Source organism: Ovis canadensis, chromosome 4 (genome assembly GCF_042477335.2).
Source record: "Ovis canadensis isolate MfBH-ARS-UI-01 breed Bighorn chromosome 4, ARS-UI_OviCan_v2, whole genome shotgun sequence".
NCBI classification, from domain to species: domain Eukaryota; kingdom Metazoa; phylum Chordata; class Mammalia; order Artiodactyla; family Bovidae; genus Ovis; species Ovis canadensis.
The window spans coordinates 57909861-57934037 of NC_091248.1; the positions used below are offsets into that span (position 1 = coordinate 57909861).

General features: G+C 37.6%; 1 protein-coding gene across 3 annotated transcripts in view; it reads left to right on the top strand.

Annotated features, from left to right (window-relative positions):
* Window positions 1-24177, top strand: part of MAGI2 (membrane associated guanylate kinase, WW and PDZ domain containing 2) — a 1500648-nt gene that overhangs the window by 1288466 nt on the left and 188005 nt on the right. For 2 of the 3 annotated variants that reach the window (XM_069587784.1, XM_069587785.1), the window contains 2 exons: window positions 6402-6433; window positions 13177-13366. In XM_069587784.1, the coding sequence (XP_069443885.1) occupies window positions 6402-6433; window positions 13177-13366 (222 nt within the window). Of the gene's footprint in view, window positions 1-6401; window positions 6434-13176; window positions 13367-21843; window positions 21886-24177 lie in introns of all 3 variants that reach the window. The other variant, XM_069587786.1, reaches the window with a different exon arrangement.

The following is a 24177-nucleotide window of genomic DNA, read 5'->3' on the forward strand; positions in this document are numbered from 1 at the left end:
AAATGGATTCTGTAGGCCAAAGATGGCAACTAATTTGAAATTTTCTTTGCAAACTGAATAATTTGCTCGACTGAAACATGGTGATGTTGAGGTTAGGGTACCACCAGCAGTATCTTAATGGAAAGGCTGTTTCTTAACCTAGGTCAGTTTCATTAAGAAAAAGTGCCCTTTTACTGATATGAAACAGCTTAAACAAATTTTCTAAGGTAACTGCAGGGTTTAACTCATTTAATGAATTTTAATAAGAAATACAAGATCAGTCAAAAACCTGAAAAAAAATGAATAACACTGAACTAGTTTTAATGGAAATTAGCTCATTATCCTGCTGGCTTACATTTACTGAAGGCTGAATTTTTGATGGAAAATTTGCCAGGCTGTGGGAAAATGGGAGGATCTTTAAATTAAAGATTAACTGTATTAGTGGTATTTTTCTCCCTTAAATTAGCCTTAACTGGAGGCTTTTTAAAACCTTGGGCCTTCTCCCCTTTGGGAAACTTAAAAAAAAAAAAAGATGATTTCCTCTATAGGAAGAATTTCTCACTGTCCCTGAAATATTTTCAGGAAGTAGTAGGGACATGAATCTCCTTTATTAGTCACAATCCTTTATAAGAAATGATCATTTAAGAGATGGGAGGGTCTGTGCAAGTGGCCAGGTGGGTTTTCTGACCTCCAGCAGGGTACCAAGTTCAGTTCAGTTCAGTCGCTTAGTTGTTTCCAACTCTTTGCGACCCCATGAATTGCAGCACACCAGGGCTCCCTGTCTATCACCAACTCCCGGAGTTCACCCAAACTCATGTCCATTGAGTCAGTGATGCCATCAAACCATCTCATCCTCTGTCGTCCCCTCCTCCTCCTGCCCCCAATTCCTCCCAGAATTAGGGTCTTTTCCAATCAGTCAACTCTTCGCATGAGGTGGCCAAAGTACTGGAGTTTCACCTTTAGCATCATTTCTTCCAAAGAAATCCCAGGGCTGATCTCCTTCAGAATGGACTGGTTGGATCTCCTTGCAGTCCAAGGGACTCTCAAGAGTCTTCTCCAACACCACAGTTCAAAAGTATCAATTCTTCGGCACTCAGCTTTCTTCACAGTCCAACTCTCATTGCCCAGGTCTTATATAAAATGTTCCCTATATAGGGTGTTCTCAATATGCCAGCACATTTGGAAAACTCAGCAGTGGCCACAGGACTGGAAAAGGTCAGTTTTCATTCCAATTCCAAAAAAAGGCAATGCAAAAGAATGCTCAAACTACTGCACAATTGCACTCATCTCACATGCTAGTAAAGTAATGCTCAAACTTCTCCAAGCCAGGCTTCAGCAATACGTGAACCGTGAACTCTCTGATGTTCAAGCTGGTTGTAGAAAAGGCAGAGGAACGAGAGATCAAATTGCCAACATCCGCTGGATCATGGAAAAAGCAAGAGAGTTCCAGAAAAACATCTATTTCTGCTTTATTGACTATGCCAAAACCTTTGATTGTGTGGATCACGATAAACTGTGGAACATTCTGAGAGAGATGGGAATACCAGACCACCTGACCTGCCTCTTGAGAAATCTGTATGCAGGTCAGGAAGCAGCAGTTAGAATTGGACATGGAACAGACTGGTTCCAAATAGGAAAAGGAGTACGTCAAGGCTGTATATTGTCACCCTGCTTATTTAACTTCTATGCAGAGTACATCATGAGAAACACTGGACTGGAAGAAGCACAAGCTGGAATCAAGATTGCTGGGAGAAATATCAATAACCTCAGATATGCAGATGACACCACCCTTATGGCAGAAAGTGAAGAGGCGCTAAAAAGCCTCTTGATGAAAGTGAAAGAGGAGAGTGAAAAAGTTGGCCTAAAGCTCAACATTCAGAAAACGAAGATCATGGCATCCGGTCCTATCACTTCATGGGAAATAGATGGGGAAACAGTGGAAACAGTGTCAGACTTTATTTTGGGGGGCTCCAGAATCACTGCAGATGGTGACTGCAGCCATGAAATTAAAAGACGCTTACTCCTTGGAAGAAAATTTATGAGCAACCTAGATAGCATATTCAAAAGCAGAGACATTACTTTGCCAACAAAGGTCCGTCTAGTCAAGGCTATGGTTTTTCCTGTGGTCATGTATGGATGTGAGAGTTGTACTGTGAAGAAGGCTGAGCGCTGAAGACTTGATGCTTTTGAACTGTGGTGTTGGAGAAGACTCTTGAGAGTCCCTTGGACTGCAAAGAGATCCAACCAGTCCATTCTGAAGGAGATCAGCCCTGGGTGTTCTTTGGAAGGAATGATGCTAAAGCTGAAGCGCCAGTACTTTGGCCACCTCATGTGAACAGTTGACTCATTGGACAAGACTTTGATGCTGGGAGGGATTGGGGGCAGGAGGAGAAGGGGACGACCAAGGGTGAGATGGCTGGGTGGCATCACGGACTCGATGGACGTGAGTCTGAGTGAACTCCTGGAGATGGTGATGGACAGGGAGGCCTGGTGTGCTACGATTCATGGGGTCGCAAAGAGTCGGACACAACTGAGCGACTAAACTGAACTGAACTGGTAGTGTGTTCAAATTTAGGAAATGAAAATGTAGACTTCCCAATTAAATTGAATTTCAGTAAACAAGTAATTTTTAATATAAGTATGTCCTATGCAGTATATGTCTCATGCAGTCAGTCTACAGGACATCCTAAAAAGTTATTCATTGCTTATCTGAAATTCATATTTAACTGGGCAACCATAGTCCTATAATTTATTAAAATTGTATTTAGTTGATATGTAAATTTGATTTAACTCTCAGTATAAAACTGGTTTTGCCTTCTCTCCTCTTCCATTTTTAAGAGTCGGAATTTCTTGTTTAAGCTATTTGTACTGTGTTTCTGTTTCTCTGCCCGTCTAATTGTGCTTTTACATGAGGAATTAAAAATATTTTTAACTCTATTTCTTGTTCTAAAAAAGACAGATTTTAGAGATCTAATTCAGTTTTGTGCTTCATATTAAATGCATTGAAACTTCCCTATTGGCTGCATCTAAATTTTCCCATTTATTCTCTTAATTTTTCCTTTTTAAAATGTCCCTACTCATGTTTCAGTTAGCTTATAACTGTTTCTTGAGGTCTTTCACTTTTATTGTCTTTAGAGTTAGAATTAAATAAATGTTTGGATTCATACACAGACACATCAACACACTTCAGTAAATGATCAGTATGGAAAACAGGTCAAGTTATTATAATAAATAAATAAAATAAATACATTTTTTAATTCTATAAAAGAATTATAATATTCTACTTTCTGTAGAAGTAGGGGAAATAAAGGCCAGAAATAAACTAAAATATAAAGCAAGTTTTATTAGTTTAAACAAAAATCTTTTTTATGTATTTGCCTTTGAAAAAAGGACTATCAGCTCTGAAAGGCTTAAGAAAAAGCTATCTATATTCCTCATCCTGTATCCCTGTGAGTGTAGGTGGTGAGACACCCAAAAGTAATTGTCTCAACAAACCAAACCTGTCTTCCTTCTGTGATCTGTTTTGGCCAGAATGATTCCAGAAAAAGAAAAGTTCCAGAAATAAGAATTTAAAAGTTCTTATTTTGTTTGGGGGTATTTTATGTTAGTTGCAATAGACTAGATTTCTTAGAGGTGTAATCCCTGCAAAAATTTATTGTAGGTTTATTATCATTTGACCCACATTAGTATAGCATTTGACCTACATTATTTGACCCATGCTATTATAGTATTTATGGAGCTCTTCCAATGAAGCCGAGCAGAAAACTGGAGATTAATCATGTAGAAGTGATTTTATCAATTAATTGGGCCAAATTGGGTATACCCAAAATAGATGTTTTCTTTCTTTCTTTATTCTTTTGCATTTTTATTTACACAATTATCAAAACAGCAAACTGCCAACCAATTAAATCTTTAAAGAAGAATTGCATATCTTTTTATATAATTTATTTTTAATTGTAGGATAATTGCTTTACAGTGTTGTATTGCAAAATAAATGTTTTCTGTTCATCTTCATTTAAGTGCTTATAGCGTGATTGCTAATTTGGCAAAGGAACTCTAAGTCTCACGTAAGTTATTTATTTTTAAGGAAATCTATTCTGATACTATTTCTGCTACCTAAAATTACGTACTCTGAAACAAGCAGCTTCTCTCTGACAATGACTCAGAAAGTGAAGCTATTGCTTCGGAGATTGAAGCCTCTTTCTCACAATTCAGCATTAGGCATATTTCAGAAACTGCCATAATGGGCACAGTGGAGAAGTCCTGGGTCATGCCAATAGTCTGAGGTCAGACTGAATAAAACCACCTCAGAAGAAGAGGAAGCCGACGTGCCAGTGATGACAAGTGGTCAAATTAAATGGCCCTCTCTCCTTGTCTGATCTTGACCAATGTCCCTGTTATGCCATTTCAGTTCTGGCACCGTAACTGCCAGGAGGGCCCATGATTATACATTTTCCCCAGGAAGAATAATCATCTCTTAAGATAATGCCCCATGTGGAGATGAAAGCTCCATAAAAAGAAACCATTTTCAATACATCTGTAAATCTAAGAAACTCCCAGCGCTTAGCAAATGTAAAGCAGCAAATACTCAAAATCCATTCTGGCACTGCAGGAAGAAGAAAAAGGAGGAACACAGAGAAAGCAGAGGAAATCACTGAATGTTTTAACATTGTGAGAACGTATAAATGACATCTTTTCTCAAAAGAACCATTGCTGACAATTCCATGAAACAGCAAATAAATTTTATTTAAACAGCAAATAACTATTATTCTTCAATGAGAATAACAGTTAATTGGCCAATAGGTCACAATGCTTTTCACTTTTATAATTATTGGTCAAATTATTTTCATTGGCCTTTTACAGAATGAGTCAAAGAGATAAATATATTTATTTATCTGTAATTTTACTCTCAGCTATTATCAAAAAGGATGTGATTAAATCCTTGCAATTAAATTAAAATCAAGCCACACATTGAATAGAACTTTTTTAATAGTTGGAAAGAGAAATAAGAACATACATACAGAGTATACGAGAAAGTAAGCCAATTTCACCCATCTCCTTAGGTGAGATAGTTGTTATACTTCAGCATTAAATTTAACTCTGTGCTCCAAGGAAAACTGAGGAACATGATGGCCTACCTGCTTTCACTCTTTTCATAAAATGCAGCATCAGCTATTTACAACATTTGTGTTGAGGTGTAATTAGTATTTAAATTAGTATTTATACTCTGCCTGAGTTGGATTGCTTCAGCATCTAGATAAGTGTGTGTCTAGTTTTCTGTGGATATTTCCTATAAATGGGAATAGTCAAAAACCATGGCCCATTCTATGCCCGTCCAAGTTTTAAAAGTAATAATCATTGCATGGCATATTTTCAACATTCCATTTTTTATTGGGCATTTTATCAGATACCACCTAATATTAACATGAGTGAAGTCATTGAAAGAGGGGAGAGATGGTATGAGAAGAAAGTAATTTTGTTCTGTGTGCTAGATTGTGTTTTGGCAGTGTATAATAAAATAATAACAATAAAGGAAAAAGGAATTAATCTGTCCTTTACTTTTAATTATCTTAAAGGTCATTCAGATCAAACAAAGTCAGTTCAACCGTCAAACCATTTGTGATCATTAAGAGAGTTCAATGAGTTGAAAAAATCCTGTCTTTGATGATACGTGATTCACTCAATTAACAAACATTTTTAGCCGCTTCTTCATGAAAAACATTGTGCTGTCACTAGAGCAGGGGGATAATAAAATAGATATCTGCTGTAGAGAAGTCAGTGGGAGAAACAGCTCACACGCAATTATAGTAGAATCTATTCATGATGTAAGTATATACATTATTTATAAATGTAGGATTAATGAAGGCTTGTTGATTGATTTCTAACCACATAAAGCAGGTACATAAAGCAGAATTATTTGTGTACTAATCACAGGTGTTACCCTTTAAAAGTCTTAATTTCTATCTATATTCTCTCTGTCTGTCCCTCTCTACCCCCCTCACTGTTTCTCATTTTCTCTCTGTCTCTCTCTCCCTCTCTCTCGCTCTCTTTCTCTCTTCCCATCCCACCCACCCACACCCAAACCCACACCCACACACAGCTAAGGCTGTGCCACAGAAATCCCAAAGGATGACTCAGCCTTAGCTCTTGTAAAGTGACTGATCTTTTGCCACACAGTTCCTCACCATCACTGGGCTTCAGAATCCTCAGCTGCCGTATAAAGAAATATTCCTAGAATCATTAACATAATTCCAATAAAATTGGTCCCTTTGAAAAAAAAAAACTGTGCAGCTAGGCAGAATGTGTTGTTGTTGTTTCCTATTAACTTATATAAAGTACTTGTGGTTATCTTAATATCATGCTACCTGTAAGTGGTAGTGGAATGTATTTTCAAAGTTCATATATTGTTTTCTTTATTGCAGGTTTCTTTTCTCCATGGAAAACCCCAAAGCCTGTAAGTTGAAATTCTTCTTCTTTATTACTAGTTATGATTACAATTCCACTAAATAAGATTTGAATTGGGTAACCTCGAAAATCCCTTCCTCCTTTGAGATTTTTGATGTCAAAAGAACAAGTTCTCTGTGAAAAACTAATTTGTCTTACTTTCCTATAAAGATTGTTTTGTTTTTTTATATTTTTACAAAACAAGCATTAACACTGTTCAATATGGTGTGCTGAAAATTCTTTAGAAACCTTTGTTTTCACCAACAGAAATACCATCGTTTCTTACTGCATTGAATTTTTAAAACAATACAAATTATAGACCCAGATGTCTTGACCTACAAATTAAATCTGATCCTCAAGAAATTTTGCTGTATATTTATTTGTGTTTATATTTACATTTTAACGCATACAGAGCTAAATACATGTGTGTCTGTGAAACACTTTGTGTTTTTCCACCATAAATGACAGTCACTCAAAGTGGTGCTCTGAATTTTCAGAAACTGGTGATCTCTGCTGTTACCTAGTCTCTGTAAGCCTAGTTTCTTTATCAGCTGTCCTGAAATGTTGATGCTAACGTAGGAGACTGGTATTTTAGTAATCTTTTTGTGACACAAGTTTAGACAAGTTGCCTTCCCAGCTGGAGATGATCTTTACTTGCCATTAGGTTGACTCTAGTTTGTCCAAGTCCCAAGAGCTGGGACTAGCTTTCTGGGGTCCCATTCTATGCTGTGTTAGAATAGCCGACCCTAACTGAGATGGCTGAAACCCACAAGTGGAAGAGAGCTGTGGCAAAGTGATTCAAGTTAACAACAAAAAACAAAACAAACAATTAAAAAAAAAAAAACTCAAAATCTCAGGGAATCACGTCTTCCACCTACTTTTCTTTCCTCTCACAGTAAGTAGCCCTGACACCAGTGGCCCCTGGTTTGGCCAGTGAGTAGGGACTTCTTGGGTTAATTTTATGCTCCTTTTTTCCCCCTTTTACTAAAGGAATATTTAAGTGCTTCATTTTCTCATTTTAGAAATGATTTTGCATATTTTTCAAGCGCAATAACTGGCTTAGTTAAATAACATGTCTTTAAAATTATTTGAAGACATGTGAAAATAAAATATTATTGAGCCCTGGAGTATTCCTGATGTCCAGGTTTCTCTCAAAGAGAGATGAGAAAACTGGGAGCTGGTGATGAGAGGCCCATGCTCTCAGAACTTTCATACCAAGCGTGTCCTCATTTGGGATTCGGCTCATCTGGCCCACAGAGAATATCAAATGAGAAAACTAGTCTTACTTGGGCCTAGTTAAACTGTTTAGTGATACATGTGATTTTGAAAACAAGTATTTAAAAATATTTAAAATGAAGTTTGTTTTGCCTTGACCAAAATCTGAATAATTCCTTCCTTTCGCCACCAGAGTTAAAAATCTGTGTTCTGTGGTTACACATATCGTTATCTAATTTAAGAAGGAATCTTGCAACCTCATCATGGTGCTACAATTATGTAATCTACTGATTTCCTTATATGTACCACATTTACACAAATGATGCCATTTGGCATAATTATAGTATCTGCTGTCATTACACTAATTACATCCACACTCAATAATTTCATAGAACTCAGTTTAAAACTAATCCTGAACCCAGGCATCCCTCCAAAAGGTAGGGCTTGGACTTCCAGGTCCTAAGCTAAATGAAGATAGAGGACTGTCAGTGTAACGCCCTCCAGGCATCCACCAGAAATTCTTCAGATTAGGGACTCTGGTGACCGGCCAGGTGTACGGTGGTTTGGGGTGCAGGCTCTGAAGGCTTACAGCCTGTGTCCAAACTGTGCTTCTCCTTACTAGCTAGGTTGCCTTTGACTAGCTGCTTAAGCTTTCAGTATTTCAAGTTCATCTATAAATGGGGATAATAATAATACTCCTCTCATGGTTATTGTAAAGAGTCTATGACTTAATCCATGTAAGGTGCTAAAGCAGAGCCTCTGACATGCTCAAAAATATAAAATACTGTCATTCTAGAAAGCAGACCTTCCACGAATAAACTCTTAATAAATTAATCACTCAATGAATGAACATAGTTTGCAAAACTATTTACTTAAGCAAATATATAAATACATACCCACAGTATTTGGAGTTATACACTCTCACCTTTGAAGAGGATTGATGACATTTTTAATCAGGATAAGGAAATGTTATCCTGAGTGAGATCACCCCTTCTCCTGGTCCTGTGTCACTTCCTGACCTTCTTCTGTCCTACTGATCCACATCTAAAACTAATCCACATCAAGATAATCACTTCTGTTTAACAAGTAATACACTAATTGTAGTGAGTTCTTGTCCTCTTCATCTGGAAGGAATCCAAGTTCATTCTTCAAGTACTGAATCAAGCCAAATGTCTTCATCTCCCAGCCCTGCCCTAAAATAGTAAGGAAGTGTGTTTAGACTATCCCAGCTTCTACAGGTAGCAAGCAGTTTCTAGTTTTCATGGGAAGGACAACTTACCTTGTTCACAAGCTCTCTATTGTCAATGTGCATCCTAGAATCAGAAGGTGGGTTTAAAAAAATTGACCACACCATGATCGATTTTTTTCTGTTTTACTCTTTGATATCCCATTGTGGATTATATGTCCACTCTGTCCACTGCTTTCTCAGTGACTATATTTTCATACAGTTAAAACATTCACTCATTCATCAAGGAGAATAGAAATACAGGTCTCCTCCCAGATAAAGAAAACAATTTTGTTTCCATTTTTCCTTACTCTAGAAAAGTGTTTATGAATATTGGCATAGGTAAGGACATGGCTAGGACTGTGGAAAGTTCCAATCAGAAGCCTTTTTGACAGGTAAACTCCTGACAGGTAACACAGCTCTTCAGAGGTCAAGGCCAGGAAGACATTAGGTGGAATAAGAAGTTGGGGTAAGAATCTATGTGGTTCATGAATATTGAGAGGAACTAGTGAGTACAAGGTAACCCAACTGGAAGGCAAAAGTGCAGAGACCAAGGTATCTAAGAAAGTATTGAGAAGTCAATAGAGTTGCTCAGTCATGTTGGACTCTTTGCGACCCCGTGGACTGTAGGCTGCCAGGCTTCTCTATCCACAGCATTCTCCAGGCAAGAATACTGGAGTGGGTAGCCATTCTCTTCTCCAGGAGATCTTCCCAACCCAGGAATAGAACCCACGTCTCCTGCATTGCAGGCAGATTCTTTACTGTCTGAGTCACCAGGGAAGCCCTTAATACCTATGGCTGATTCATGTTGATGTTTGGCAGAAATCAACAAAATTCTGCAAAAGCAATTATCCTTCAGCTAAAAAATAAATTTAAAAAAAAAAGATGCTGTCAGATCAGCACATCAGCTCCAGAGAGCAGGGGTGGGGGTGGAGGGATGGTGATCCCACAACAGGAGGCTTCCACCACGGTCTTCTAGGTCTGAACTTCAAATGACTTGATAAGAGGGTGGGGGAGTGAAGGACTATGAGTCTTCTTTTTTAGTAATTTCATGGGCACTGTGATTATCTGCTCTACAGTCTTACAAATCCCTGACAGAGTGACTCGAGGGTTGATTAATGTCACAGCAAGACACTGTGAATGCTTTACTAAGCATGAACTGGACTCAGCAAATTTCTCCATCTCAGTGCTGTAGACATTGTAGAATTTTTCTATCTGCCAAAGAAACTTTCCTAAACAGTGCCAAAAGCATTATTTATTTTGTAGTTTTAAGAATGTTTTTTAGATTACTGATATTTCACCTGAAGCATGTTTACTCCAGTGATTGCACATGAGCAGTATATATACTAGCAAGACTTATGGGAGAACCAGATAACCCTCCGTGGAAGATAGAAATAAATAGACATTTGCTGAAGCCCTTTGATGACAAGTGGAATACTCAGTGATTCAGACCATATTTCTAATTTATTTACTTTTCAGGATTAAGTATCTTATGTTTAGAAACAGAAGGGAGAAAGTCACAGACAAAATGTACCCACATGGTGCCTGAAGTCAGTTAAAATGAAAAATAAAAAAGAATATGCCTTTAGCCACAGTGTGGGTCTTCCTGTCAGAGCACAAGCACAGAGAATGGATGACCAAAGGAACCTACAATGGCTTCCTAGGCAAATTTTACTTTCAAGTGAATTATGAAGTGCATATTTAAAGATTTTTACTAAATGAGAGCGAAAGGGTCACTGAGCAGAAAATTAGCCAGGACTCTAAGCAAATTTACCAACTATTCCCCTCAATGTATTACTATGTTAAAAGAAAAAAAAGGACTCCCATTATAGTTATAGATTTGTGTTTGACCCAGGGTTGGGCACTGACAGCTGCTGGACCTCTCTGTGCTCCTAGAGATCATGTTTAATATTAGGGAGTTGAACTCAGCTAGGGGTTTTCCATCTTTGTTAGTTACAGGACCTTTGTTCAAATGAAATCTTGGTCAGTAGCACATAAAGTAAACACATTAAAATGAAGCCAAGTGTCTTCTTAGTTTCTTCTGAAAGCTACAATAAAATAGATTGGTGTTTTATAAAAACAGGAACATATTTCTCATAGTTCTGCAAGCTAGAAGTCCAAGATGAAGGCACCAGAAGATTCAGTGTTGGTCAGAGCCTGCCTCCTAGATGGCTGTAACCTCACCTGGGTCTTGGGACTACAGAGTTCTCTGGGGTCTTCTATATAAGAGTACCAATTCCATTCATGAAAGCTCCAGCTTCATGACCTAATTATCTCCCCAAAGCTCCACCTCCTAGTAGTGTTACCATGGGTGTTAGAATGTCAATATATGAATTTCAAAAAGCTCAAATATTCAGGCCTTATCTCCAGTAGTACTGAGAGAAGGGTCAGTGACCCATTTCTTGCCCAGTTTGCTGAATGGTCCAACCCCTGCCACAATCCGAGGTACGTAAGTGGATCACAGGGACCTGTGTGTTATATGCTATCTCACATCCTCTCCAGCTTTAAAACATGTATTGTTGATAGGTGACAGCTGGCATTGAAGCCCTAACCAAACAATAGCTGTTATGAAAACAAAAGCAGCGACAGTGCAGTAGAGACTAGAAAGTTATAATCCTGCCAAGCTCAAAACAGTGTGTATCAAAACTGGCCTTCAAGAAAGAACAACAGACTTTTGGACTCAGAGGGAGAGGGTGGGATGATTTGGGAGAATGGGAATTCTAACATGTATACTATCATTTAAGAATTGAATCGCCAGTCCATGTCTGACGTAGGGTGCAGCATGCTTGGGGCTGGTGCATGGGGATGACCCAGAGAGATGTTGTGGGAAGGGAGGTGGGAGGGGGGGGTCATGTTTGGGAACGCATGTAAGAATTAAAGATTTTAAAATTAAAAAAAGAAAGAAAGAAAGAAAGAAAGAAAGAAAGAACAGGTGACCATATTTTATTGATTTCACCCATTCACTAAATTTGCATTTTCTGAGTACTTGCTGTGTGTTGATAATGCAACAGTGAGAGAGACTCTGTCCCCTGCAGTCTCTGTGCCCAGCATCATCTATGCGTGGAGACAACGGTGGACTTGCGATTCCACTTGAGTGTGAGGGGCAGGTAGTGGGTACCATGAGAGCACCCAGGAGGCACAAGTAGCCAGATCAGGAAAGGTCAGCAAAGGCCGCCTGGGGGAGGGGCCTCATCTGAGTCTAGTAGCCAGGTATAATGAAGATGAGAGATGGGAGAGTGCAAGATAGGTAAACTTTGCAAGCAGAAAAAGAAACAAAATATGCAAGGGAGAGAACCTGTAGGGTTCTAGGGAATGAGAGGAGGGACCATCAGTGGAGATGAGAAAGAGGATCAGCTGAAGAGCTGCCATGCCCCACTAGAAAGTGGCATTTATCCTGAGGACTACACTCACATAGTGCAGAATTTCAAACAAGAGGGTATCCTGATCTCATTCTACACACAACAAGTTTAGTCAAAACTGAAAAGCTGAAGTTGAGTTTGAAAGAGAAATTGATTGGTTGTTTAAGTTGGTTGTATAAACAGGTGATCTTGGTGAACGTGGCTTTCTCCTTGATAAAAAGAAATGAGTCTTCACTTTACCTCACGGGGCTGTAGTGACGATCAAAGAAGATACTGTAAATGAAAGAACTTGGTGCTCTAAAAAGTATTCTACAGACTGTTAATAAGTCATGATGGTGGCAGCAGCAGCATTTTGGAGAAGAAACCACTGGATCAGCAGTAAATGAAGCTTCATAGAAGACTGAACAATTCAGAAACCCCAAAGCGTTCTATAACTACTTATCAGCCATGAGGAAAGTGATTGAATGTTCAAGTATAGGAAGTGGTTTGGATGTATATAGGTGTCAAGTGAATACCTGCAGACTATTTTCTTCAGTAAAAATGGTGTCCTGAATTGGAGCCATCTTAGAAAAGGAACAATACCATACAGTTATAAGCACTTACAGATAAATTATCTTGAAATACATACAGTGTCTTATTTTATAGAGAGAAAAAAACAGATTCAAAGAGATTAAGTGATTCGCTGAAAATTACTACCTGGTAGGTGACAAGGTTATGAAAGTTTGCGTTTAAAAGTCAAGCAACACATGTATTTATAACCATCTATGGTGCTTTATTATATAGAAATAGAATTTTTTCTTTCAGCGCTTCTACCGAAGTTTTGAATGTTTTGTAAAAGAAAAGTCTGCAGGACAAGGAAGTCGAACTTAAATGTGAGGGCTGTGGTGTGTGACAGGGAAACAGCAAGAAAGAGTTTATCATCAGTCATCTTCTCTGTTCTCTTTGGCTTTACAGATAATGGACCGATGGGAGAACCAAGGCAGTCCTCAGACGAGTTTATCTGCTCCGGCCATACCACAGAACCTGCCCTTCCCGCCCGCCCTTCACAGGAGTTCCTTTCCTGACTCAACAGAGGCCTTTGACCCAAGGAAGCCTGACCCATATGAGCTCTACGAGAAATCGAGAGCCATTTATGAAAGTAGGCGTAAGTGAAAGCCACATAAAACAAGAGTGCATTACAAATAGCTGAAGCCCTGCCAGGGGATTTATTGAGGCTGGAATGATCTGGTGTGATTTTATATTTTGAGGTTCAAAACCTATCTCTAAAGTAAAGCCAGCTGATCTAAACTTTTCCTTAAAAAGGAAAAAAATCTATGTCAACTAAAAAAAGCTTATATCTTTTGGGTTTAAATTTTGTTTCCTCCTTTTTTCCCCTAAATCCTTTAAGAAAATCAGGAACTTAGTGGGGAAAGGGGGCAAAGGGTGGGCAGTAGAGAAAGAGATGACTAGCTTTATTTAAGCCACCAGATAATAAGAAGAAATAGTTAGGATTTTTATGTTTAATCTGATCTTAGTCTGAAGCATAGATTTTCTTAGAGCATGAATGCAGTCACTGAAGATTTTAGGAATGTGACTAAAATGTCAACCAAGTCCTTCCAACTCATGATGGTGAAAGTAATGGTTCTAAAAGAAGCAAAGAGCAGGTGCCAATCATTTCTACCTGAAATTTCTGCTGCTTGTTTAATGCACTGGAGCCCGTTTGAAAGTTGAGTCATAAAATATTGTGTAGGCACTTGTCACCCTATTTAAAAGTCTTCTAAAATCATTTCATTGCACTTTATAAATATTAGAAAACAAAGGCTTTTAATATTGCATATGCATTCACTGAGCCATTTTTCACCACCTAACAGATCATCTCTTTTGAATGTTAAAGAACAGGAATCCAAATGGCTTGAATGTATAATCTATGAAGGAAATACACAGTATGATATGAACTTGAGTAATGGCTTGAGAAAACTAGCCTAAAGAGCAGGGTTTGGTTCCTGGTGCTCCTGTTTACAGTCTGCTGATTTCCTTTGTTTCGGTATTCCACCAGTGCCTTCTTTCCACCTTTATCATCTGAAGCATGAATAGCAAGTTTTAAATTGTGTGTGATCTCAGAGGATCTCAAATCTGCTTACTCTTTGATGAGCTCAGGGGCTGAGAATTATATGCCCAGCTGGTAAGGGAGAAAGTAGACATAATACCCTTTCCCCATCCTCTACAACTCTCTGTAAAAGTAATTTTACTTGATGAACTAGTTAGGACAGCAGGCCATTGAGAAATCACTCTCATCAAAATGAACCTACCCCCTGCCACCACCACCCCTGCCACTCTTTTAAAAATAATTGGTTGTGTCAGGGCTAGTGTGTTTCACTTTTCTCCTTCTGGCTGAACAACTAAAATGTTTTTAAAGGGCTCTGCGGAGAAGGCAATGGCACCCCACTCCAGTACTCTTGCCTGGAAAATCCCATGGGCAGAGGAGCCTGGTAGGCTGCAATCCATGGCATCGCTAAGAGTCGGACACGACTGAGCGTCTTCCCTTTCACTTTTCACTTCCATGCACTGGAGAGGGAAATGGCAACCCCCTCCAGTGTCCTTGCCTGGAGAATCCCAGGGATGGGGGAGCCTGGTGGGCTGCCGTCTATGGGGCCACACGGAGTTGGACACGACTGAAGCGACTTAGCAGTAGCAGCAGTAGTTAGAATGTCTTTGCTCTGATAGAATAAATTTTTTCACTGTGTAATACAGAGTATGAATTCATGGTGTTAATGGTCATTATACTGAAAAAATAGGAATGATTTCAGCACAGTTCTTAATACCTCTCCTACTTTAGTAATCAAGTTGACCTTTAGCACCATGAGGAGACACCCAAGTTGAGTTCTATGCCTGCTCTCACTAATTGGGAGATAAGAAAACTAAGTGTAAACGAGTAGAGATCAGGATACAGAAGTCCTAACTCAGAAGGTGGAACATATCCTCCTGTCCTTGCTTGCTGAATTTTGTGGTTACCTTTAGAGAATTTCAAGAGATGCTTCCTCCTGTTTTTATCCCTTCATTAGTCATTTGCTTCCATCCTTTTGTGGTTTCCTGACCAATGCAAGCTTTATTATTCAAGACAAAGGCAATGTTGCTGTTTATTCTGTCTTTTCTTTACGGTGTCTAGTGCTCTTTGTGGAAAGGAATGGTGTATGACCTTCTTTTAACCCTGAACAAATTCTGATTTCTTTATCCAGCCCCTGTAATGCTCCTTCTGTTCATTGCCTTTCCACTCCTCACCTGTGACAAACCTCGCAAAGCAATCCGCCTTAACCTCCGTGACTTTCTTTTTCGGTCCTCCTTTGGGAGCTCTGTACCCCTTTGTGTCTGCAGCCACTTGAACAACAAACATCCTGACTGCCCGCCCCATGCCCCTGCCCTTCCATCAGAGCCCAGCCCATGCCTCTGCTGGGGCCTCTTTCATTGCTCCTCCCCCCTCCTCCCCACTGCCTCTGTCTTGTTTTCTCCGCTCTCTCTAATGTTTCCAAGGACACGATGATGTTTTCAGGGTCACAACTCTTAGGAGCCAAAAGAGCCATTTTCTTTCTCATTTTTCTCTCTCTGTCCTGTTATTTTGTAACACTAAATGGAGTGTGAATGAAACACAGAAATCATGTCAAGGTAAGAAAAGCTCTGCTCCGAAGATTAAGGAAACCAAAAAAAACACAAAACCATGCCACCACTTTCTCTAATCTCTGGATAGCTGATCAGTTCACTTTGCTTTTCTAGCTTCACATAGACCTTTGCCCTGTATCCATATCCTGTTTCCAAGTGTGACAAACTCTCATTATCTCTTTTAAATTTTTAGAAAAATGCCAAAAATACATTCTTTTAATGAACAGAGGGAGTATTTCTCATCATTTAATAGTTTTGGTTTTTATAACCATTGTAAAATGTATGCATCCAAACAAAAGACCCATATTGAGCCACTCTATTCTTTTGAATTACATGCATAATATTTAGGTATGACTCCTTTTATTCTGTACCTCCGAACTGTTTCCTAGGAGAAAAATCAGTGGGACCAAGGAAAGTATGGAAGGGAATCCTAACCAAAGTGTCTAAACCACATCTTGTCACATTTTCCTTGACCTGTAATGACCTCATGGCATCCTCTTTTACAATGAAATCTAATGCTGAGCAGATTTTTTAAAATTCATGTTTAAAACTGGGTTGCAGTTACCAAATAAAAGAGTGTACCTGCATCCACAAGCTTCTACTCTACAAAGCTACAGAATGTCTGTTACATCCAGTCTGTCAAGAAGTATTTGGATTCAAATTACTAGTCCTCTGCAAATGATGGAAACTTATCAAATGATGTAAATGGTGCTGTGCCTCATTTGGCTCATAATTAGATTATGCTGACATTTTAATGTGCATACACAGGACATCTTAATAAAGACGTATTCCTGGGAGGAAAAATACTGTGATTTTAAATAAACAAAGACAACCATAGGATACTAGAGCCACAAGAAACATGGCAGGTACATGCTTATGAAAGGAAAAGCTAGAAACACCTTGGGTCCTCATAAGAGCCTGTGATTACATGGGACTTGATAGAAAGAAGATTCTTCCATCTAGCAGGCCAGGCAATGCCTCTGATTGCCGAGCATCAGGCAGAGTGCCCAGAGGTGGCAGCTCCAGGCTCCACATCAATCAGCAAGACTGTATGAAGCACAGTGTGTGTCTGGAACTCTGCTGGGCACTCCATGAGAGAAAAATCACAAGACATAATCTCCACTCACATGAGGCTTGCAGTGAAAGCGGGGACACAAACATAGGAAAGCAATTCCTGAATGACATTTTGTTATGTAACAGCGAATAATCATCAGTATTTTAACATGCAAAATGTCGCAATTGATACAAATAATAGTTTAAATATAACTAGACAATTAGACCCATCATTTTTCATTCCATGTTCAGAACTGATATTTAATCAGAAGAATGTCTTGCATGAAACATCTTTTAATTATCAAAATCTCATTAGTTCTTACTGCAAGCTCTATGCAAAAAGAAAAATTTTCCTGATTAGCTTCATTCCACATAAGCTTATAAGCATACTAGAAGAACCGTGCCTAAAGTCCCAACAGAAATTTTGACCAGTGGGGTTTCTGGGTTCATGTTGGTTTTTCAAGTGCTGACACCCTATATTATTACTGGAAATTCCCAGAAAACAGCAAAAATCTACCCATCCTCATCTCTATCCAAAACTTTTACATAAATCTCACTTTCCTTTGTGTAACAGTCTCTGTTGATAATTGACTTCTTGCTGTTTCCATTACTTGGATTTTTTTAAATTGAAAGCAGAGGAAAATACCCACCGTTGTGTAATGAGATAAGCCATGCTATTTTTAAGTTTTCCCTTCTCTGTCTTTTTTCCATAAATCTCATGAAAGAGGGACTTTAATTTTCTTTGCAGTCACAAGATGAAAGGTTTGTCTCGGTTTGTCTGCGAACATTCTAAATGTTGGGCTCCGTACACCATTTCTGACTTTGAGGGGAAACGACGATTTCTAAAGATCCTTCCTGCCTTCTGCCCTCCCATCTCCTCCTGCCACTTGTTCTCTATATGTGTTTACATCATTGTTTCAACCACATATTTCTAATACGATAGGAGACAGTTTGTAATGTCCTACTTACCCAAAGACTATCTAGGGTGACTGTGCATGCCATTCGCCTGGGAGAGCCCTGCTCTGTGTTGTCCTGGTATAATTAATAGGTCTCTTTAACACTGCAGATTGTCCGCACTGAATGATAAATTATATGACTTTCCTTTACTACATAGTCTGTTAAAGAGAGAGACATCATTACTGTCCAAGGAAAGCATATATCTAAATATACAGGCTGTGAATACAAATTTTAAAGCCTAATCAGATAAATAATTTCTTTTAAACTGATTTATTTGGCTCCCTGAATTTTTGTCCATACATCTTTTATCCCTAATTTGAGGTAAAGATATATGTAGTGACTTGTCTTGGTAGCCAAACACCCAGAGAACTCCATCCATACCCAGAAAACTGTGCAAATGTACAAGTCCAGACCATGGCAAACTCAGCAGAAAAAGTAGGTGGTGAGGCTTCACTAGTCTAAGTGAAGAGAACTTCTCATTCTTATCACAGAGAATAAATCAGATTCGTCATGGCAATAATCACAGGACCAAAAAAAGAGCTAACTTTGTCTGTCTTTCTGCTCCTAAGACAGATTGTACTCACATAATTGCAGAAAAATGGCCGTACTGGCTCCTCTTTTTAATGCAAGGGAATACAAAGTGCTTCCCAAAGAAATGAGTGTGGCTCACTTTGGAATCTTACAAAATAAGATTGTAATCATGCCAAGGAGCTTGATAATTTAGGAATGAGGACCATGTCCTGCTGCTTCATTTTTCACTAATCCAGACTTATTTTAGAGTTTGTCCCCTCGCTCATGGGGCCATTTCTTGAACACACTCCACACTGCAATCTCAGAAGCTGGAGCAGGCAAGCCAGTGAAAACAAAAAGAGACAGAGAAGAAAACCCCTTGTTCCCTGAAACTCTTCCCTCAGGATTCTGTCCCTTAGTAGGAACCCAAGGTGAATTATGACTGAAGTTGTTCAAACTTTTTCTCTTCACATTGAACCTTGGTTATTATAAATAAACAATTTATGAGGTGCAACATGTCCACACTCCTTTGCAGTAAGACATCACTCAAATGTAGGATTGTAAAAAGGTGAGGAAGCCATATAGTATAATGTGCCTTCTGGTAGGACCTCCTTAGAATAGAAATTCCTCTGGAATTTCTTCAAAATGAGCTCACACAATCAATTTTTCTTTTGAGAAATGAGGAAGCATTAATCTGTAATAAGCAATGAGTTTTGTGCTGAAGGTAGCACTTAAGGGCAACCACAGGCCAGTTAAATAGCATAATGAAGGAAGGCTACAAGACTGTTTTTAGTACTCTATTTGAAATGAAATTATAATTCATAGCTGATCAAAAATGGACCATTGTGTTTTTCACATCTATGGCTTTTATCCTGCACTTTTGTTGTTCATTGTGGAGTTCTTTTGGGCTTATAATGCACATGTAATTCATAACATCTTAAATGGGTGGTTGTATTTCTAAACCATCTTCTCTTTTTCTGCTGCTTTTTCCTTGTTATTAGTGAGCAAGGGTTGTAGTTAGCACTGACTCCCATCCTAATGGCAGAGCCATTTGGAAAGCTGGGGTAGTGTAAAAATATTATTCACTGCAGCACATCACTTAAAAGCCTAAATGGAAACCAGTGGTGTGAACCTCAGCACACAAGGCAGACGCACAAGATGTGCTGAGCTCAGAGCCAGAGCGCCACAGCCCATGCAAGTGCTGCTGCTTGAGCCTTCTCGTCTCCAGTCTCCTCTGCCCTTGTGACTAAATATTCAATACAGCCAAACTGGAAACACCAACAGTTTAGGGAAGCTTTAGATAAAGTGATGGCTTCCATAGCAGCAGGCAGCTATTCAGTAATCATAAACAACTACCTTGGTTTCTAGAACACCCACATGTCTGAACACAGCTAGATCAAGCCCTGGCCACATATGCTTGGACATTGCTGATGTCCAGTGGCCTCTGGGTAGTCCAGTACTGCCCACAAATGTTCTCTGGAACACTACCTTATTTTAGTGAAAAATCAAAATAGGATGATATGTAAATGTTTAGACACTTTTACCAGTGACTTTAACATTAGAATCATAAAAAGACCAGAAAAAATTAATAACATCACCATTTAAAATATCCTCTATTGGGACTTTCTTGGCAGTGCAGTGGTTAGCACTCTATGCTTCCCATGCAGGGCATGCAGGTTCGATCCCAGGGAACTATCATCTCATATGTCATACAGCACAGTCAGAAATAAAACAAAATTTAAAAAGAAAAAAAACACTCCATGGGAGAAATGAGCATTAAAAAATGTCCGCAACTGTACAATGAAGGTTAATTTCCTGTACCTTGTTCAGGAAAATCATTATTGCTGTCTTTAATATAATTTGTTATGGTTTAATCTGTGAAAAAAAATTGCCTTTCAGCTGGAGTTTCTGATATATCATATTGTGCGTCACTTTGCAGTTAGAGTATGTTGGTAAAGGAGTCAGTAAATCCAGTTAAGTGTGCTTGCTGTTTTTCATATGTATATTTTATTTTGGAAATCTAATTTCAAAAATAATATTTTTCAGTAACTTTGTAAATAACTATGGTATTATATTTCTAACAGGTTCCTTTTAATAGAGAAAGAAATAGCTAAGTAATAATGATAGTGAAATAAAAGTTAGGTTGGAGACATGTTTTTCCCCTGTATTTTAGAAATTAGATTCAATCTGATAGCTTATAAATTCATTTAATTCACTAGTTTAAAACTTAATGCTCTGGGACTCAGGCAGAGGATAAAAGGGGATGGAAATTCGAGAAGTAAATTCTAAAATCAGTCCTTGATTGCGAGTTAGTTTGTCAGAGCATTTTGGTGGTAGGGCAAGTTGACAATGTAACCCAAAGTACTTTCATGATTAAAAATGAGACCATCGGGGCTGCAGTAAACTGAGTGTAATTGCTGGATGGCAAGTAGGTCCTAGTGAGATCAGGATAGTATAAAGATTATGATGTCACTTTTACAACTAATGGAGGTATTTAGAAGGGCACAGTCTTGCATCCCTGTTATAGCTCCATCTTTATGATTAAAGAAATTTCTCAATTCATAATCCTAAGCAGTTACTAAACAGGGAGATTTAAAATTAAAAAAAAGTAGTTTTGCTGGAGAGCTTATTTCCTGTGAAAATGCAGATTGCCTAGCAGGGAGGTTCATTCTCCCCACAGCAAGTGAGACTAGCTGTGCAGGGTACCCTGGGGAAGCCTTGTCATCGCCCTCAAGAGGCTTCTATTTCATTTTCAGTGTTGAATAGTGAAGCAAACAAAGCTCAGTAAGAAAGCAATCAGAACTTGGTCTTCTAATTTTTTAAGTTTAATGATAAAATACCCATTTTTTCCATAGTATTTCATATGCACATTATAGAATATATATAGTATTTTACACTCATGTCCCTAAACTTCTATGTTATATGTAACATGTTATGGTATCATAGTTCTCATGAAGGATCCCTATTGCTAAAATAAACCAATTTTATTCAACTATTTATATATAACTTACTATCCAAATAATTATAAGGATCAAAATATTTGGACTGGTGTACATAAATCAGCATAATTATTTATTGAAGTTTTCACTTTCCATTTTGATATTTGATGACACAATATCATAATGTGATTTCAAAGATATGTGCATATTTTGGGTTCTGGATTGACTTTACTTTCAAATCAGCATTCTTATCATCAGAATCAAAGCTTAATCTTTGGAAATGGTGATCTTTTTTTTCCATTCTGATCTAAAAGAATTCAGGCATTTTCCTGCATGTGAAAGAGATACATTTATAGATGTATTCATATACATAAAACAGGGTAAATCTGTCCATTAACTCCATGGATTTTAGAGAAAAAATCATGAAACACAAGAAAAAGATTGAGGGTGAGTTCTAATTGCAACCAAAAAAAAAAAAGATGAATTTTGAAATGCCATAAATGAATTTCAATTTTAATTTCCCATCCAGAACAAGTGCCACCAAGGACCAGTTTTCGAATGGATTCTTCTGGCAAGTATTCTTCAGTACTCACAGTCCTGTGAATGAAACGTCTTCCATTTTGTGTAACAAATCATTCTTCTGAGTAGTATCAGTTTTTTAGTACATAATCACCATGCTAATTTCACTCACCCACATAAGCATATATTTAAGGTAGAGGGCAATTCTCACCAAATTTGACCTATATGGCAGCCAAGGAAACAAACAAAAGTCAAAGGAAAACAATCATTTATTCATCAAGTTCTTTCATAAAATGCTTTAGTAAAAGACTAGATTAAAAGACTAGATTAAAACACCAGGTACCAAAGGAAGCTATCAGATTGACTAAATCATGCTATCCAGTTGAGAAGCTTCTAGGCACTTGTTGCTACTAGGTGCTTGAAATCTGAGTTTGGATGTCCTGTGAGAAGTGTGTAAGATCCACACTGAATTTCAAAAACTTAGTACCAAAAAAAAGAAAAAAAATGTATGATATCTCACTAATTATTGTGTTAGTGCTTAAATAGTATTTTGGATATGTTAGGTTAAGCATGTTATTAAAATTGTATCTGTTTCTTTTTGCTTTCTAAACTATAGCTACTAGAATTAAATTACCTATGTAGCTTGCCTTTTGTTTACATTGAACAGCACTGGACTAGATAATTGAAATAAGCTAGAGTATCTGAAAAGATTTGCAGTTTAGACATTTCCATAGAACTTACTAGAAATTACTTTACTTAAAAATTACTAGAAATTTTGCTAATGTAGAATGAAATTATTTTCACATCAGTTAAATACTGATAACCGTTTATTTTTTTTAAACCATGCCAGTTACAAAGTGCTACATTTTGGTAGTATTTTAAGTTAGAATAGAATAGTTTGAAGCTTAAGAGCTTTTAGTAATAATTAAATTACTTAAATATTTTTGACCTAATTATTCTGAAAAAATATTTATTAATTTGGTTTAGGCTGAAATATTTAATTTTATGGAAATAAAGGAAGAAAAGGAAGATTTAGATCTTACTCTTAAGAAGTACTTTGAACAGCTATTTAGACCACTAGATTGAAAGCCAGAATACTGAAACAATTGTAGAAAAGAATGTTTCATAATAATAGTACTATCTCAGGTCTGTGGGCTCACAACATACATCTCTAGAGTGTGTCTATGATGACAGCTCATTACCCATCTCAGCATGTTCTAACACCCCCCCTTGGAGAATATATGTGCTTGAGATCATTTCATTCTATAAGTTTCCATGTCATTTTTTTGGATTTGTAGAAAATATGGAAGATATTACTCAGCATTTTGTCCTCAGATAATGTATAAACTATTTGGTTTAGCTGTGTCTGAAATTTTTTAAGATATAATTATATATATTATAAATTAAACATAATTTATATATAATATATATTTTATACCAACTATAAAATCTTTGTAGTTTTTAAGAGTATCTTAGAACCAGAGGGAAAATGAGACCTAGTAATTACAGGTGCAAAATGAAGGCAAGATTTAATTTGAGATTCTGAATCTTAGCTTACGGCCACAACAAGCACATTTTCTGCATTTCTCAGCTTCTGAATGTACTATATTTAAAGCCAAAAGAAGAAAGAGAAGAACTATGTTTATGTAATAACTTAGATAACATTGATATATGAACAAAATGATTCCAAAATATATATTATTTGAAAGAGGAAAGTTTTAATGTAGTTTGAGTGTATTATACTACCATGCAATCCAGATTTTCAGGTTAAGAACCAATCCAAATATTTTGTTAAGTGTCCACACAAGTTAGGAAACTATTCTGGAAAACTATGACTCCAACCAGAATAAATAGATCTTCTATACTATTTCTCATATTTATAAAATGTTCTTTATCAAGCTACTTGTCATGATTTTGACTTGGATCTGTTTATTATAATTGTAAGGTATTTTGCTAACTTTAACTGCATAAGATGCCTAGGCGAAATTAATGGTAGGAAGTCCTAATGTAATTAGGAAGCTAAGTGAAATCTCAATAGTAGAATAGTGTTGTGGTTTATCAGGTTCACTAGATTGGAAACAATTAAATTTAAGACACATTTATTTAGCAACTCGTGCAGGCTATTCATAATGGAATTTTATAAACAAACAAAGATAATTATGCCATCACCAGGGTAGAATGTTAACAAGAAACAATGAATCCATAGTCAGGACCTTTGAGTGGACAGCTCCACCCAAAGACAAGAAAACCAGGATATGGAGTATCACAGAAATCAAGACTAGAAGTTCTTCTGAAAGGAGATCTTTTCTTGTTTAGAAACAAAAGAAATCAAGGATCATAAAGG